Raw genomic sequence first — 19,690 nt, 5'->3', positions numbered from 1 at the left:
TTTTGAAATTGAAATTTGGGGAAAATAAAAATTTGCATAATTTTCCCGCCATCATATAAGTTTTCAATTAATTCTTTTGTGAAATGTATAGTTGTGTAAATATTAAGGTGTTTTTAAATCTAATATTCATCTGTTGAATAATGCACATATACCGCTGTTGGCAAGAAAACCAGTCATATTGTAAACATGAGCACGTGCTCATCTTCACGTTTATTGGTTGATGCTATCGCAGAACGTCTGCGCTGAGACATCGAAGTAGTTTGTTAGCGAGGTGATGGCGTAATGGGATCCTAAGTGCAAAATGTCCAAAAAATAATTTTTAAAATTTAGTCAGAATAATATGCAAGAACTGACTCATTGTCATTAGTATAAGCAAACAATCCAAACTGAAGAATGCCAGGCACCTGTGCCCTCATGCTTGACTTTCCATGTTGAATCTGTAGCCTCTATGACATTGTCTGTTCACGAAGGCTCGACGGGAGCTTTACCAGTACAATTTACAAACTTCATCTTGTAGATCCGTATTGATACAGTTAAAACTAAGAAACAATGTTAGATTTTGGTGCACTCAATCAACACACGTCACTTTACAAGTGAACTATTTAATTAAAAACATATTAAAAATATTTAGGGGCATGTTTCTTCTCTATTTGAGATTTCATCAGCCATAAAATCACGTGGTAGATTACAAAACTCAAATCAGAAACTGAAAAAAATGTAAAAATAAAATAAAAATAAAAAAATGGAAGAACCCAGTGTCTTTTTGAGGACTATTTTGGAATGCAAAAGATATAAATATGTATACTATTTACACAAATTGACCTCACTTCTTGCAGAAACTTTTGTCTTCAATGTTAAAAAATGAAATTAACTTGAAATTGACACTTTTCTAACAATTGTTAGTCCTTTGTCTTCGTCCTTCGACCAGTACAACTTCATAAACGGCAAAGTGTGATATCCAGAAAGGATCATTATTTCCATGAATCGCTTTAGCCTTACAGTGCTTAGCCGGAAGGAATGGCGGTTATTATCGTGAGCACATTTGTTTGTATAATCAACCATCTTTTGCAGAAAACTTGTGAATCAAAGTACAATGAAAATATTTCATAAGGTGAATTACCACCTATATTGATTTTTATTTCTTCAATTTTGGCCAATTCTTCTGAGATTAGTGAAGAAGTATAAACAGGAGCAACTTTTCTCCAGTTTGGGAGCTGCTCCTTCTTTCTGCTTTCTTTTTAGGTTTCTCTACAGCTGACCCTCCAGGTTCATACTCCGGTTCTTATTCAGTACTTATATGTATTTCAAAGGTACCAGCCACGTCACGTACTTGTACCTCTTCCACAAGAAGGTCTTCATCTATGTCTTCTTCATTCGTTACTTCATCAACGTCAGGTGGAATATAGATAGCGTCACTGTTTTCTTCATTCACAAAGTCATCATCTTCTTCTAAGATAGCTACGAGTTCTGCCACAGTTAGTGTTTTCTGGTAGATGTGAGATATGTCTGAAAAGAAACAAATCCTATTATAAATACGAAGGATGGTTGTTATACACAATTATCGAGCTCGATAGCTGCAGACGCTTAAGTGCAGCCAGTATCCACTATTCGGGAGATAGTAGGTTCGAACCCCACTGTCGGCAGCCCTGAAAATGATTCTCCGTGGTTTCCCATTTTCACACCAGGTAAATGCTGGGGCTGTACCTTAATTAAGGCCACGGTCGCTTCCTTCCCACTCCTAGCCCTTCCCTGCCCCATCGTCGCCATAAGACCTATCTGTGTCGGTGCGACGTAAAGCAACTAGCCTTATCCTTATCCTGTTATACACAATTCCACAGCAAACAAAAAATGTGTCCTATTTATAAAATAATTTTATAATACAGTTTAACATACCTTTCTTGCGATATCATCATGGAAGGAAGGAAGGAACACAGTTTAAAAGTACAGTCAAGTGAGCATTCTATGAACCAGGAATACATCCTTGTTAATCCCGAAGTTGCGTAAATGCAACATTATTGTAAATTTTTAAAAAAAGCTTCTTGTGATAGATTCATTATGGGGGGAAAAAAGACCTATTGTCATACAAGTATGTCTACAAAATTTGAATATATAAAATATATAAAAACAGACCACGAAATGTCTATTCTATTTCTGAAAAAACCTCAAATCAACCTGATTAAATGTGATTTTTTTCAATATTAAAAAATTCAGAAAAAATGCCATTACATGTATTTAGTGTAGACAACTGGATCAACGATATTTCTAGGATTTCCTTTCAATATATCAATGCTTAAAATTAAAATTCACTGAAACATTAAGTTGGAGCAAAGACAAAATAAAATGTTGCGTTAACGCAACGTTGGGCCTTAATGGACTAGACACTACTGAAGTTACGTGGCAGTAACGATATACAAAGCCGTCCTCAAGGTCACCTCACAGACGAATGCATCGTGGTCCCTGATGTTTCGGTGAATGATGCAGCTTGTAGGGGCTACGTGTACTTTTGTTTGAATTCTGCTCATTTTTCTCTCAGCAGGCTCCATATGCAAAGATTGGTACAAAATATGATGAAAAGGGCATCTTCTTGCATATCGCTTGTACATTGCCCAGTTCCATGGTTAACTGGTTGATATGAGGGCTCTCAGGTCGGGGATTTTAACCTTCATTTGTCATTTCCTCTGGGTTGGGAACAGGGTGTTTGTGCCGTCTTCAGTATTAGATTTAATCCTAGGTAGGGCCCCATCCTCACAGACACACAGATCAACTCTATAGTCCTGCACCAGGCCTCTCCGGAGGCCACACCCATTACTGTCTCTTGGTGCACTGGTAAAGTCTGTTGTTTGCTCAGTACTTTCTTTGTGCAATCTGTTGTACAAAAAAAAAAAATGCTGCTCTTGTGTGCTCTGTAACTGTGCACTACTTTGAGTCTCATTTCCTTTTGTTATCTATTCTCTGTCTGTTCTGTTACCTCTTGATGTGATCAAAGTCTTGCTTTTTGAGACACTAATCTTCATTCCAAAATTTTCTATTCCCTAGTAATAATCATAATCATCATCATCGACCATCTCCAGTTGTATGCTTACAATATTGTGATTTTTTATTCCACCTTTTCAGTACAATTGGTTTTATGTTGTTAGATCATAATGCTACAACGTTATTTTATAGGGACATATTTTGCTTGAATTTCAAGCATCCTCAGCCTATATAATCGTCTCAAAGTTAAGACCTGTCATATTTGATTTGTTTTGACAAATTTGTGCTTAATTATAATTCTAAAAATAAAGTAATAAAATATATAAACATAAGAATTTATGAACACATTCATAGTTTAACAATATGAATGACTATACTAAAATTGGAATAACCATTAATTCTAAAGATATTGGCATCCAAAACACAGTATCTTCAAATGTTGAAAATTTGGCTAAAATTGTTTCCTCAAAGTTCTAGTGTATCTCCAGTTGCCTGGGTGTCGTGTACGAGCCCCCCTCCATCTTTGTCTGTCCATGAACCACTTTTCTCTCGTGATCTTTCCCAATCTTGTCCTCTCTCTCCTCGACATCCTTCTTCACCAGATCAATCCATTTTCCTCTGGGTCTGCCCACTGGTCTTTTTCCTTCTACTTCTCTTCCATATTCCCTTCTTGCAATCCTGCTTGCACTCATCCTTCTTACATGGCCAAACCACTTCTTACTTTCTGAATGCTCTGTAGTAGGAAGTCTCCTATTCCCACCTCCTCTCGGACTTTTTCATTCCTGAACTTGTCCTTCCTGGTCTTCCGTATCATGGTGCGTAGGAAGGTTGTCTTTTGATACTGTACTATCCTAGTACTTTAACGATGAAACACTTGTCCATCTGTTTTATGGTTGTCATCTCCCCTCTGTGACTTCATCACCGCCGTCTTATCCTTGTTGATATTTAAATCATATGTCTTAAACTCTTCACTCCATTTCTGCAGCTTGTCCTCCGCATCATTTTCTAGTGCCATACATTAATTTGCATTAATTTGTTCTTTCTCTCCAAAGTGTAATGTCATCAGAAAACATTGATTTTAACTGACTTCTTGTTATTTTCTCTTGGAACTAGCTGACTTATTGTAAAAATAGCATAAATGAGAGTACCGTATTTCACGGCATAATCGTCGCCACCGCGTAATCGTCGCATCCTTTATTTTCAATACAAAAATCGGACTTTAAACCTTTAATTACATAATCGTCGCACGTCCAGATTTTGTTCACTAATCTGGTTAAAAAGGTAAATGGAACTGCAACGTAAGTTGCACATGAATGCACAATTTAAATACGTGTATGGTTTATGGGCAATTTGGCAACACAGTCACGTTTGCGACATGTTGCACAACGTATAAATAAATAATACCGGTATATGTACGACGCATGGCTTACCGGTAGACTATCGGCAGTTTGACAACGTGGTCGCGAGACAGTGTACTATTTATTCACCACCTACATATTATGCTTACCGGTAGGCTATCGGCAGTTTGACAACGTGGTCGCGAGACAGTGTACTATTTATTCACCACCTACATATTATGAGTTCCCATTTGAAATACGTAAGGCTGTAAGTTATCGCTTATCGGCAACGTCGCCAGGAAATACCGGCTAGGTAGGTTGAATGGACCTCGAACCAGCCCTCAGATACAGGTAAAATTCCCTGACCCGGCTGTGAATTGAACCCGAGGTCTCCGTGTAAGAGGCAAGCACGCTACCCCTACACCATGGGGCCGGCTCCTGTGTTATTGCGCACGAAGTGAAATCCAAGACGATAACGCAGATTTCCACGGAATTATTCAGCCGAATTATTTACGATGTCTCAGTTGTCATCGCTAGACTCTTATCTTACTACTACGTCATAAGTGTCCGGGCATGGGATGAAAACTTTTATCCAAGCAGTCAAGATAATTATTACCGGTATCCAATGCTATTAAAGTTTTATTTTATAAACTCGTCAGTAATGTAATGTAAAATCATCAATAACTGGGAAGAAATATTAACCTAATTACCGTATGTTTAAAAGAAATTGAAAAAAATGAATGTTTGTTACTGACGTCTCGGAATACAGTCAACTATACAGTAGATCTACACCGCGCTAGCTAGAGCTCCGGTTTGCGAGCTTTGCGCAAGCGCAGTAGTGTGTCGCAACCAACGAGCTAAACTGATAAATTGTTGCATGCTTCCTTGCTGCCTAACAGTATTGGCTGCTCTGGAATGGACAGATCACAGATGCATTTATTTGTTTCAGATTTACGTGATTACTGTAGACATGTGTGCGTGAGAATTTAAGTTTTTAATTTGTGTTTTGGGTGTTTGCAGAAATAATTTGTTTTAATAGTGAACAATTATGGAAAGTCATTTATATCGCAAAACATTAACGTGTGAATCATTTATAAGCGATTATGGGTAAATATAGAAACTATTCTGCGGGCTTCAAGCTAAGCGTAATTGCCTTCGCTGAACAGCACGGGAACAGAGCTGCAGAAAGAAAATTTTCTGTGAGTGAAAAGTTGGTGCGTGACTGGCGGAAAGTAAAAAACAAGCGAAAAAGCACAAACCCTTCTAGACGCGCGTTTAGAGGTCCTAAAACAGGGAAGTTTCCTGTAATTGACGAAGAAGTGTTTAGGTACGTTAGTGAAATACGTAACAATGGCTGCAGTGTATCATATGAAATGTTACAAATTAAGGGACAGGAGGTAGCGCGCAAACACAACATACCGGTAACTCAGTTTAAGGCGACTCGTGGGTGGATTAAGGGGTTCATGCGACGACGCAATCTGTCAGTGCGAAGGAGAACAACACTAAGCCAAAAGTTGCCTGCTGATTACACGGACAAGATTGTAAATTTTCACCGATTTGTCATACGTTTGCGCAAGGAAACTTCGTACTTGCTTTCTCAAATCGGTAATGCCGATCAGACTCCAATCTTTTTTGATATGCCTCGCAACAGCACTATTGCGCTAAAAGGATCACGGAGTGTATTAATGAAAACCAGCGGTACTGAGTAGTTGCGATGCACGGCAATGCTAGCCATTACAGCTGACGGGAGAAAGTTGCCGCCTTACATCATTTTCAAGAGGAAAACGATGCCTAAGAATATACAGTTTCCCCGTGGAATTCATGTACGAGTGCAACCAAAGGGTTGGATGGACGTAGAACTCATGCTGGACTGGGTTAAAACTGTGTGGAATAGAAGACCTGGTGCACTACTAAAACAACCAGCTCTGCTTGTTTTAGATAGTTTCCGAGGTCACCTCGTGAACGAAGTGAAGCAAATTCTCACTACAAATAAGACACGACAGATAGTCATTCCTGGTGGCCTAACATCTGCTTTGCAGCCACTAGACGTATGTGTTAATAAACCCTTTAAAGACCATTTACGTCGATTTTACAACGAGTGGATGATGAGCGGCGATCAGCAATTGACGCCCGCCGGAAATATCAGGCGTCCACCCTTGGACCTGTTATGCTCGTGGGTGAAGAAGAGTTGGGATCTTATACCACCTGAACTAGTCTCCAAGAGCTTCAAAAGGACTGGGATTTCGAATGCACTAGACGGTTCCGAAGTTGACGCAGTGTGGCAGGGAGACGAAGAATCGGATACTGGTATTAACAGAGGCGAGGACGGCGCGTCAGATAGCGACACCGAAGATTTGGAATAAATTGCGTACCGGTAAGTCCGCATTTCACAACAAAGCGATAATTTTTTGCAAGTGTAATATTTTAACTTTAATACCCAAATTAATGACAAATTAACTTAATACGTTCATTTTTATTTTCAGGTTGGAAAAACGTTCGCCGAATTGTTGCGAAAAATTATGAATTTTGTTTTAGACTATTTTAATTATTTTGATGTATAAACGCGAGTATTACGTGCATCTTAAATTTGTATCAAATACAATTTAGTTATAAATACATTTTTGAGTAATACAAATACTGGTATTAAATATTCATCGTATAATGGTCGCACCCTACAATTTTTTCGAAAATTTTGGTATAAAAAGTGCGACGATTATGCCGTGAAATACGGTAAGTGTTCCAAAGCCTTGGAATGAATTCATTATACTGACAAAACAAGCCATTCTCCCAACGTTGCTGTTTTCAATCTCTATGTCTAAGCTTTCATTTGAGCTGAGCAAGAACACTTGAATAATGATTTAGAACCTACAATATTATTCAACTCACTGAAATCTTGTGCACATAGCTCGAAGATGGAAGGGCGAGAACCCCAGAGCCAGAAGTGGAATGCAGATGTCATGGATGAAGCTGTCGCAGTAGTTCTGTCTGGCCAGATGTCATCCACGAAGGCAGCCAAACACTACAACCTGCCGAGAACTACTCTCCGACGCTATATAAGAACGGGTGGAGTTACTCGGTAAGTATTTAATGGACTCCTTTGTTTCTTTCTTTAATTTCTCTCTCTCTTATAAAGGTCTAAAATTTTACATACTGAATTTATTTATTTAGGGTTACCATATACAGTGAAACTTTGTTAGTACGTTCCTCATTAACATGTTTTCCCTCTTAGCGTGTCGTAAATTTGAAGTCCCGACGCCCATCGTATTAAATGTGTATAAAAAATACCTCACTTAACACGTCACAATTTTTCGCCTTTACCGCTTAGTACAATCATATATTCCCCAGACCTGAAAATGTTCTTTGTCATCCCTTGTGTACAGAATGTGATTTCCAACAGAGATAAGAGCCCTCGCCACGAGTCGGTCGGAGAAAGTTGCGCAATAAGAGAAAATAACAATGAATTCTCGAACACAGAGTATATTGCGGCTTGAGGGGCAAACTGTTAGTTTAGGTAAAGTTGAGTTTTGAGTCATTGATTGGCAGCAAAGACAGGATAGTGCTAAGTTAAGGCGCAGCAATAGATTCCACTGGGGCTAGGAGCGCTGAATTCAGTTTGCTTGCATTTCTCTCTTTTTTTACAAAGCTGTCCTGTTGACATACATGGCTTATGCTGGGAGTCATTCGAAATTAGGCATCACGGAAGTTACCAAAATATGTAACGGAAGTGTAACTCTAGCAACCATGCAGCCGTTGTTGGATGGTCATGACTGAGAGATATATCTATGATATTTGATTTTATCAAAGGGAAAAGTGGTTTATTTTTTGTTCTACGATCTTTGTTCTATGGAACGGTCTTTGTTGTCAGTGAGATTGTTGAATAACCCCTGCGCTTGATTGTGTTTGTAGCCTATTTCGTATTCCAGTCAGAAGTTAGAAATTTATTTATTAACTTTGGAAACTTTCCTTCGCACACTAGTTTTCTTTTTCCGTTCCTATTTGGCTGAAACGCATTTTCAATTTTGTTTTGGTTACCCTAAATAGTGTTCAGAGTAGAAGGTTTTAATGTTCGTGCCAACTCGACGTGCTAAGTTGTGGATTCCTATCTACTTCTTGAAGGATTTTAATCTTTTTCTTCATTAGTGATTGGTTTCACAACCCTGTTCTTGTCCATAGCTAGGCTATCACAAGACAGATACCGTATGTACCGCGCTACTGAACTTCTCACGATTATCTTATTAGTTCGTAAGTAGGCTGTCGCTCGACAAATAATCACTTCACTTCTTTTTACCACTCAACACAATAAATTGAAGGTAATGCCAACAACTGCTCTTGTGATAAGATGATTTAAATGAGTGTGGTACGACTGAAGTTAAAATAAGTCTATAGTGCAGTAAAAGCAGATCTTCGACAGGTCATTTGTGGGTGTCGTTAAGTAATAAGGCTTCCGTATACTGTAGGCCTATCCCATTAAAAAGTTACGTAAAGATGCAGGCGATGGTAAAGCGGTGTACCATTCATACAAACATAAAAACTGCTAGTTTGACAGATGGCACCGCTGAGTCTGTCCGAATGAATGGCGATTACTGCTGAAGTTTCGTGTTCAAGATGGCGGCTGAAAGCGTTTAATTGCACATGGCGAATATAACCTCGCGAAAAATTCAGGCTCAAACAAAATTACTAGAAAACAGTGTTTAATTACCCACTGGTCAAAAACCTAGGGCTTCAACTAACAATTCATTATACAATTGTTTTAGGAAGAAAATGATCTACTGTAATATATAGGTTCTGTAGCTACTTTTATGCCCAAGGGCAAACAAATGTCATATTTATTCTTCCATATTTTTCACATCTTTTAATAGCCTCTTGTTACTTTAACAGGCTCCAGTAGAGAATTATTGAAATTTGCTCTCCAGACTTTTTCGCACTTTTTAGTGCTGTCCTTTATCTCCTGAAACACTACATACACAATGTAAAATGTACTAACGTATAAAGTGACACTATCTCCCTATTGGAGAGTTTTTAATGGGATATTTGATAGTATGTTTTCTCACTTAACACTATTTGTTTCTTCGTCCCCTGCAGAAGCATCCTAACGAGGTTTCAGTGTATCAGAAATAGAGAGATAGAGAAAAAACTAGATAACTGGGACATTTTGACAAAATATACCTTTACCTTGGACTCCCTGGGTGCTAGATGAAGATAGTCCAGCTATGGGTTTCAACATGGACTATGTGAACTTTCCTGAGGATGCAGCTTTTTGTACAATATCTTTATCACTTTTTATTTCATAGAAGTCACTGCAGCAGTAGTCATAATCTCCACTTGTAACACACACCACACGTTTGGAAGGCGCGCTTGCTCTCTTCCCTGCCTGTGGTGAACCAGTTCATGACCGACTGGTGGAAAATTTTTTTTGTCAGAATGTACATATTCTTGCTTACCTAAATATTGCATTTATCTTTCTGCCTCGGCTGGCATTTCCCTAGAACATGTCTTTAGTAGAGTATCTCAAGATTGCATAAAAAATTTTGAAAATTCAGTAGTTTGCTTTTTAAAGGCAGAAAAATTGCATCACATTTGGTGTTTTCCATACAAAATTAATTAAAACGTTGCCAGAGATCACCCAACAGAGATCTGGTTCACACTGCCATCCGGTGGAGTTAAATAGAACATCAAAATTCAGAGATAGCCGAGATGGCATCGCATTAAAATGCATATGATAGCTGATGATGATGTTGTTGATAGTATTATTATTATTATTATTATTATTATTATTATTATTATTATTATTATTATTATTATTTTATTATTATTTTATTATTATTATTAGTATTATTATTATTATTATTATTATTATTATTATTATTATTATTATTATTATTATTATTATTATTATTATTATTTGGGATACAATTGATCTTACCAAAGGGAATTTTATATCTGTGCAAAATTAACCAAGTTTACCAGAACAACAAGAATTATAAATCACATTATGAAGCCCTCTTGTCCAAAAGCACACACTCACATCTTTATAACACTTCAGCCAGACAAGCCCTTTGCTACAGCAGAGAGGCATGGACAATAAGAACTCAAGACCTTTCCAGAATTACAGCACGTGAAATGATGTTCATGCGCAGAACAGCAGGCTATACAAAATCGGATCATGATAGAAATAAAGATATGCTTGGTGGCAATGGTGGATTTATCTCCTTTATTTCAAGAAGGGAAAGACTTTGAGAGGAAAGAATGACAGGGAAGAATCCAAGTGTGTGGCTAGCTAATGTTGTCTGGTGTTCCTCATGTGAGCTCTTTGTCTAATAATATATGTCACACACAGTGTTGGCAGACAGAGTCCAAGCAGTTCTCCTGCACTGAACATTGGTGCATCTTCCGTAAGCAGTCAAACCTGACATCACCCAACTTCTCCTGCTTCTGAGAGTTGTGCCGCTCAGACTCGCTCGTCGCAGACCTCAGGAGACAGCAGGAACGTGGTTTCTTCAGGAGGGGTCGTCTGCACTCCCGCAGCAGCAGCAAGCCTTTCATCTGTTGGAGAAGGTTAGTTTTATTCTTTCTTTGAACAAAGAAGGTGTAGAGGAATAGCCCTTTCAGAACTGTTGAAAATGGTGGAAAAAGTAATAGAAAAATAGTTGTCTGCTTTAACTCGTTTTGGAATAATTTTCTTCCAATAAATTCACTACTGTCTGTATATGAACTTTCGATGTTTGAAGAGACCAATTTTAACATGGAATAAGCGTCCACACAGATTGCACAGAATTGTAAGAGGAGAGCGTGGTTGTGCTGCATGGAGTTCTTGTGCTTCCGCCCTGGCCTCTTCACATCGGCGTCATTCCCCTTCAAACAGATTGACAGTAGCAGGGATAGTCTGGCTACAAATTGTACGGTCTTGAGCAAGCGTGTCCCAGGTTTGTGGATTGAGACCTCACATCATCATAGTATGCTTAAGCTGGTCCTTGTAGTGCCTCATGGGGGGTCCATGAGGTCTGGTTCACCATACAGGGTTTGGCGTAGAAGTCTGGTGTCACTCATCCAACGGACATGGCCAATCCATCAAAGCTAATGACCAGTGATGGACGATTCTATGCTCTCGGCATGCGCTTTCTTAAGAATGGCAATGTTGGTGACATGGCCTTCCCTTTTGATCCTAGGGATCGATCAGAGTTTTTGTTGGTGAAAACGTTCAAGCTTTTTCAACTCACGTCGGTAAAGGATCCAAGTTTCACAACCATACAACAATGTGAATACAACAGCATGGTACACCATGAGTTTCATCTTCACGGTCAGGTCTTTATTCGTGAACACTTGGTGTGATGGTTGTCCAAATGCAGCATGGGCAGCACCATTTATTTCTCTTCTCCACATCTTGCTCATAGTTAGAGCGCACACAAGACAGGAAAAAAATCTCTGCTTCATCATCTATCAGCGACTTCCTCATTTTAAGTAATGTTATTAGCCTTTTACCTCCTGTAATTTTTTCTTTAGAGGAGGTAAAAGGCTAATAACATTACTTAAAATGAGGAAGTCACTGATAGACGATGATGCAGAGGTGTGTGTGTTTTGTTTTTTGTTTTGTTTTTTACCGGGCGAGTTGGCCGTGCGCTTAGAGGCGCACGGCTGTGAGCTTGCATCCGGGAGATAGTAGGTTCGAATCCCACTATCGGCAGCCCTGAAGATGGTTTTCCGTGGTTTCCCATTTTCACACCAGGCAAATGCTGGGGCTGTACCTTAATTAAGGCCATGGCCGCTTCCTTCCAACTCCTAGGCCTTTCCTATCCCATCGTCGCCATAAGACCTATCTGTGTCGGTGAGATGTAAAGCCGCTAGCAAAAAAAATTTCTTTTTTTTTTTTTTTTTCTTCTCCCTACAATATGTTTGGAGACTTCAAGGTGACAGGTTCACGCAGAGGTGTCAACTATTACAGATTGTCCATAGTTATTATGGATTTCACATCACGATTACGGAATTGCGGTCAAAGGGGAAATTTTTAAGGAAAAGCGGACATTAAAAAGGAAAAATAATTTTCTACGAAAAAAAAAAAGCGAAGGAGGGAAAAGGCTCGGAAGGATTTAACATTTCTCCTAAATCGTCCTCGTTTCAGTGCTTGTGAGTGGGCAACGATACTTATTCGATCGTGACTTCTTGTTGCTGCCCATAAACGTTGTAAAATTCATTGTGAATGAAGGAGCTCAGGCGCTGCTCTTCTCCACTATAAATCCTTCATTAATGTTGTATTTGCTGTGTTAAGTGTACCTGACAGTTGACAGAAAGATTGAGAAAGAAGTGAGGCTTACATCTGCACTGGAATCGCTTATGGTTCAGAAGACGAAAATGTCATTACAGTGGGAAGGATGCTTCAGGAAAAACTACACTGAAAAGCAGGTGCTGCGTGAGAAACAAACTACAAGGAATGTTTTTTCACAGAACTAACAGGTTGTGAGCAGATGTTATTGTGTAATATGATATACTTTCGAATAGATTGCTAGAGGGAAGGGCAAAAGGGGGTCATTATTGAGAAGGGAGGAGCATACTTTAGACTTCACTCGAAATTTTTCTCGGGGGCGGAGGGCGATTACTGATAATCCAATTCAAAGGTTGGCACTTCTGGGTTCATGTCTATTTTGATTTGGATGACAACCAACGAAAGTCAAGGGCAAGGAGAATGCACTAAACTTTAAATAGAAAAACTGATGGAATTCGGGTGTCAGAAATAATCATTGTCCAATTTGCTAATAGAGGAGAAAGATATTGATCCTGATATCAATGTTCTGCTGACAGGCACCTGGCCCGATGCTAAGGTCAAGGCCAATTATGTTTATGTATCGACAACAGCATATTCATTTAGGTTGGAGTGAAGGGCTACCACTGTAGGGAGTGCTCGAGGACAGATCAAAATACCAGCAACATTTAACTGCCGTAATCTCTGAATTGGAAGATTTTAGTAAAATTTTAAGAGACTCTACTTTTAAAAATAAATTGATTATATTTTTTAGGTAATAGACAAGGATGACATTTTAAGAAGATTGTAGATAGAATAGTATAGTTTAGTGTTCTTTTATGACATTTGTGATATATTTCTATTATGAAACATATTAGATATCAATTAAGAGTTGTTTAGAACTTTGGTGTTTAATAATAAGTAAAGAGGTCCAACAGATGTTTGTAGTGTGGGGGGGGGGGGGAAACGCTGAGGAAATAACTCTTTAACTATTGACAAGGCTCATTTTAAGTGTCAAATGTGTGTTTATTGTAGTAGAGATTGTAGTCAGTAGGAACCATTATAAAATCAAACCACAATGGTTAAGTTAATAAACCCAGAAATGTCTCTGAGAATGTTATTTGTTAATTTTATTCATACTAGCTGATATACCCATGCTTTCCTACGTAATTCTCAGAAAGACTGTCTTTGTGGTTTTCCTAACTGAAGTCAACATAAGACATAACAATGACGTCAGTAGGAATGTCACGATTAAAAGCAAGGTTATCATACAAAATACTCGTTCAAATGAAAAACCGCACATTTTCTCACTTTTAACTAATAGTACTACGGTGCCAGTCTTAACAGTCCAAAGTTACCAGTGCTGAAATGACCAGGCTGCAGACAGCAGCGAACAATCCTCCACCATTGTTCCGTTACATTTGCACACTGCTCATTCTAATCAGTGCCTCAGAGTGGGTTTGAATAGCTGGAATGCTAGGATGAACCAGTGTGTTATGTACCAGTAGTATCAGAAAATGTATGAACCAGAGGAATGGTATGCTAAAGAAAAAAAGAGATCTAACTCTCCAGCTGCTTCCCGCCAATATTCAGGAAGGCTGTTATACTCTGTGAGCAGCAGTAATTCCATCTATTGGAGATAAGTAGCAGCAGAAGACAAAGCACATCACAACAAACAGTGGTCAAGGTAAAGTTATTGTTGATCTTTTTTATGAGCTTTCTGTATTGTAGGCCTTCACATTGAATTTTCTTCCGACTCTCTGCAGTTAGGGCATCTTATAAAATTATTTATAGCGTAGACTGTAGTTCCTTATCACTGACTTCACATACCGATTTTCATTAAAATCTGTTTACCCATTTTCTCGTTACTCAGCGCTGATATGGACTTAAGAAGAAAAAAACAAATTCATGAATGTCTCTGTTATCATAGCCAGAACAGTCAAATGTATGATATAAATGATCGGAAATTTAATTCTATATAACTTTGGTTATGTAGTATTTATCGATAGGACCATTAATAACATAAATATTTGAGGATTAAATTTAAGGCGTTCCCTTAAACTACCATTTTACTCAGCGTGAATAAAATTATTTATGGCCTAGATTGTAGCGAGTTATTCCCCGACTTTACATACCTATTTTCATTAAATTAATTCTCTTCTGCCATTTTCTCGTGATGCATGTATACAATAGTATATCTTTTTTTTCCCCCCTATTTGCTTTACGTCGCACCGACACAGATAGGTCTTCTGGCGATGATGGGATAGGAAAGGGCTAGGAGTGGGAAGGAAGCGGCCGTGGCCTTAATTAAGGTACAGCCCCAGCATTTGCCTGGTGTGAAAATGGGAAACCATTCAAAGCCATCTTCAGGGCTGCCAACAGTGGTCCACCTTTTCAATACAAACTGTACAATGTTTCACATTACATTTAATTTCAGGGACTAGTTTCGACTTGACTGTAGGCCATCATCAGCCTTAAAGCAAATAACACAAATATATACAAGAAAATAATGTATGGACACAAAGGTCTTCAAAAACTGTATGCACTACTTGTAGAATTGAAGTTAAAACTGGTTATATAAAATAAATTTTTTTGAAAGTTCAAGCATTTTAAGAGTGCAGTGTCAGTGACATAAAAATGTGTACATACTATGTATGAATTAAGTTTAAGGTTCAAGAGATGCCCTGCACTATGTTAAAAAGTTGCTATTTGATAGAGCTTCATAAAATGGTGGTGCGCTGCACTATATTAAAAGGTGCTTTTGGTAGAGATTCTTAAAATGCTGGTTAAGGATGATGCATAGAAGTTCAAGTAAGGCTGGCTCCTTAAATATGCTGCTTTCTATTTAAAGTTCTATTGAGCCGAAGTTAAGCTGTTTTCTCAAGATATTCACATATTCAGTATACATGATGTTAGAAAAGCTCGTCTGTGTTAAGAATCTTTGAAAGATACTGATTGTTGCGCATGGAAGTCTAAATATATTAGTAGTAAGTAGAAGATGGTTGGATTTCGCAGTTCATTGCAGACCGTAAATACTATTGTAATCACAGTTCATTTACGGATCAATCATTATGAAATTTATATTTCTTAATAATACATACAGACAGTACACCTAAAACCTTGTTTATTGTAATTATACATACAGACCGACAGAAATTACGGAAAATGAAAAGGTGCATTTCCTTGTTACTGTGGACACGACCGATACAGAAATACAATTCTTTTTAAATTCTGAGCAATGTACAAACAAATCTCCTATTATATATATGTAGATTATGATGGTAGTAATGTTTCTAGATATTGAAAAGGCATATGACAGTGTCCCAAGGAATTTGGTATGGAAAACATTGACAGAGGCACAGATTGGGAATGAAACAATGCAGATGGTAATAGCATTGTATCAAAATTACAAAAGCTGTGTTAGAACCAACGTCGGTCAAACTGAATGGTTCAGAGTTGAGACAGGCTTAAGACAGGGAAGTTTATTGTCTCCCTTACTCTTTATCATCATTGATAGAATTCTACATAATATCAAGGAGAAGATGATGGGCGAGCAAGTAAAGTCTATCCTCATTGCTGATGACATTGTAGTTTGGGGAGATAATGAAGAGGAAGTGCAGACACAAGTTGATTTATGGAATGAGGAGATAAGAAATTTTGGAATGAAGATTAGTACTGCGAAAAGTAAGACTTTGATCATGACAAGAGGTAACAGAAAATCCAGGGGAGCGATAAAAATAGGAAATGAACCTCTTGAAGTAGTGACATTTTTTTTTTAAATATTTGGGCAGTGTGTTATCACAAAATGGAAATTTGGATGGAGAAATTGATATAAGAATACAGCAGTCTGCAAGTTTCTACCAGTGTGTGAGAGACATTGTATGGAACAAAGATGTGCCAGTGATGTGTAGGAAGGTTTTATACTCGTCCTATTATAAACCTATACTGACCTATGCTTCAGCAGCCTGGATGTTAACTAAGCGGAACCAAAGTAAAATACAAGGAGCTGAAATGAGGTTCTTGAGGAGCATAAAGGGAAAGACAAGACAAGATAGAATGCAAAATGAGGAAATAAGGTAAAGCGTGGGAGTGTGTAAACTTCAAGAAGAGATTGATATAGTAAAGCTAAAATGGTTTGGACACATGAGAATGCCAGGAGAGAGAATACCAAAGAGAACATTTATGGATACAGTGACTGGAAAGAGGCCTAGGGGATGTCCTAGAATGAGATGACCGAGCTTGATAGCTGCAGTCGCTTAAGTGTGGCCAGTATCCAGTATTCGGGAGATAGTGGGTTCGAACCTCACTGTCGGCAGCCCTGAAGATGATTTTCCGTGGTTTCCCATTTTCACACCAGGCAAATGCTGTGGCTGTACCTTAATAAAGGCCATGTCCACTTCCTTCCCAATCCTAGCCCTTTCCTGTCCCATCGTCGCCATAAGATCTATCTGTGTCGATGCGATGTAAAGCAACTAGTAAAAAAAAAAAATGAGATGGAGGAGCTCTGTTGTGGACTGTATTGCAAATACTGTAGAGAAATCAATAACAATAAAGTACTAGAAGAGGAATGGTGGAAAAATAAAGTAAGGTGAAGGGCTTCGGTACACTACCCTACCCAGAGAGTATCTGGAAAAGGGAATGGATGATGATGAAGAAGAGATTATGACTGGCAACCAATTAATGTAATAGCATCAAAACATTAAAAAATATTATTTGAAAAACATCATTTAGCATGCTCTCTCTCTCTTGAATGAAGTAACTTCCCTTACTGATTCTTCTTCCTTTTTCAACCTTAGCCAGGGAACTCCTGATTTTTGGCTGTGAATCACTTGCTGATCTTTTTGAATAATTTAGGCAAGTAAAATACATAACTCAAGCAATGACAATGTTGCTTTTTACATGTTCAATCCTTTTTTCACGTGTTTTGAAGTGAAGCACTTGGTACACTTTTTTGGTGTTGCTGGGCACTTTGCACAGAAGGCACCATTTTTCTTATGTATATAATGTATAATAAATACATTTTCTCATATCTGTATGTATAATATATATTAACGTGTATATGCAAATCTTGTGGAATGAATTATGAGTTACTAAACATCAACATATTCTGTACAAAAACAAGGGTGTATATATTTGGTTCTACGCCAGGTAAGCTGAAAATTGTGCCTGCCTTGGCCTAACAGGAACTTTCAAAATAGGCACTGATGCCCTCTGTGACACTCAGTATTTTGAGTTTTACATTCATAATGCAATTTTCGGTTTTAAAATGCTGTAAGCCATTCATGCATTTTAACTGAATCATCAGTGACTCCTTTGAGATAGGAATTTTATTTATTTATTTTTTATATTTTTTTACTATGATTTACTTGCTAATCTGTTTATTTTTTTCAGATTTACAGAACAACTCTGTCGGATGAACCGCTCGTTAACACTCATCCTCTTGTGAAGTGCCTGGAGGTCCGTTAGTGCAGCCACAGATCCACCTTGGCAACACTCCAATGGACTTTTTGAAAGCGAGTTTACTGTCAGTTCTTTCAGAAACTCATCCTGTGGTATTTACATATATAAGAACAACTGTAGAGCGCACTCCTGGATCCAGTGACATCACCTCGCCTTCACTATTTGGAGGATTCTTCAAACAAGCATACACTGCTGGTCATCCTATGAACTCTTCTCTTGCCGTCCAACTGAAGGCGTGCAGTAAGTGCTATCCATGTGAAGTAGTGTTCACTGACAGCATTTTGCTGGCAAGTCATTTAAATTATATGTATGTTAACAGTTATATGAACTAGTAGTTAACCCCTTAACTGAGCATTAATTTTCCATGTGTTGCGTATTCAGTTTTATTTTACTCCAGATAATTTTTCATCACGAAGAAAAATGTTCATATATTGTCAATTGTTCAAGATTACCCCTAAAGTTAGAACGAATCCCACTATTGCCGGTAAAATCGAATCTGTTGCGCGGCCCTCCAAACGTAACCCACTGAGTACGTCGTCCTTGATGTAGTTAGATGGATCCAACAAATCTTTTCATTGAAAAAGGTAGCTATTTTAATCTCTCTGGATATAACAGGTGCTTTTGATAATGCCTGGTGGCCTAAAATTTTATCTCAGTTAAAGACAAAACAATGTCCCAGAAATTTATATAAGATAATACAAGCGTACTTTCATAATCGAAAAGTTACACTTAAAATTGAAACTGCAGCCAGTACCAAACATGTAGTCAGGGGGTGTCCACTGGGATCCAGTTGCAGTCCTGGATTTTGGAACATTTTGTATGATGTCCTGCGGCAGCCTCTCCCGACAGGGTGTGATGTCATTGCCTACGCCGATGATGCCCTTCTTCTAATCGAAGCTGACAATGTACAGGAACTCAAAGCACGTGCAAATGCAACATTGATATCTTCCACAATGGGGGGGGGGAACAACAAACTCCAGTTTGGTATGCTATGGTAGTCACTAAAAGAAAGGGAAAAATCCAAAAATAATTATGAATGGTCACAGAATAACCTTTTAAGATCATCTCCTATATTTAGGGGTTATGCGGGATAAACACCTCGCTCACTTTTAGGGCTCACTTTCATACGCTGAAAAACAAAGCCAGCAAATTCATATAAGATATAACTGTTGCTTGCAGGCCTTCATGGGGACTCAATTCTGACGTACTGCAAGTAATCTACAACACAGCCTTTATACCATTGGTTTTATACTGTGCCTCTTCATTCCGCTTTCTACTGGAAAAAAATGGGCTCAAAACCGCTTTGTACTGGAAAAGAAATGGGCTCAAAACAATTTAATGCAACTTCAAAGAGGATTTGCTCTTCTAATTTCCCGCGCCTGGGTGGGGGCGGTAGAATAACACCCACGGTATCCCCTGCCTGTCGTAAGAGACGACTAAAAGGGGCCCCAGGGGCTCTGAACTTTGGAGCGTGGGTTGGCGACCACGGGGCCCTCAGCTGAGTCCTGGCATTGTTTCCACTTACTTGTGTCTGGCTCCTCACTTTCATCTGTCCTATCCGACCTCCCTTGGTCAACTCTTGTTCTTTTCCGACCCCGACGCTATTAGGTTTGCAAGGACTAGGGAGTCTTTCATTTTCATGCCCTTCGTGGCCCTTGTCTTACTTTGGCCGATATCTTCATTTTTC

The 19,690-nt window shown here is 38.5% G+C and overlaps 1 protein-coding gene across 2 annotated transcripts in view; it reads left to right on the top strand.

Annotated features, from left to right (window-relative positions):
* The window catches only part of LOC136884691 (uncharacterized), a 44,378-nt gene extending 24,935 nt beyond the window's left edge, over window positions 1–19,443 (top strand). The window contains exons 6-8 of one of the 2 annotated variants that reach the window (XR_010861406.2): window positions 7,216–7,386; window positions 10,648–10,865; window positions 17,935–19,443. Coding sequence is in view for 1 of the 2 variants with exons in the window: in XM_067156963.2 (XP_067013064.2) it covers window positions 7,216–7,386; window positions 17,935–17,989 (226 nt within the window). In the remaining variant the exon portion in view is untranslated. The remainder of the gene's footprint in view (window positions 1–7,215; window positions 7,387–10,647; window positions 10,866–17,934) is intronic. The other variant, XM_067156963.2, reaches the window with a different exon arrangement.
* Window positions 19,444–19,690: the final 247 nt, after the last annotated feature.

The sequence above is a fragment of the Anabrus simplex genome, chromosome 13 (genome assembly GCF_040414725.1).
Source record: "Anabrus simplex isolate iqAnaSimp1 chromosome 13, ASM4041472v1, whole genome shotgun sequence".
NCBI lineage: Eukaryota > Metazoa > Arthropoda > Insecta > Orthoptera > Tettigoniidae > Anabrus > Anabrus simplex.
This window is presented reverse-complemented; position numbering and strand designations above follow the sequence as displayed.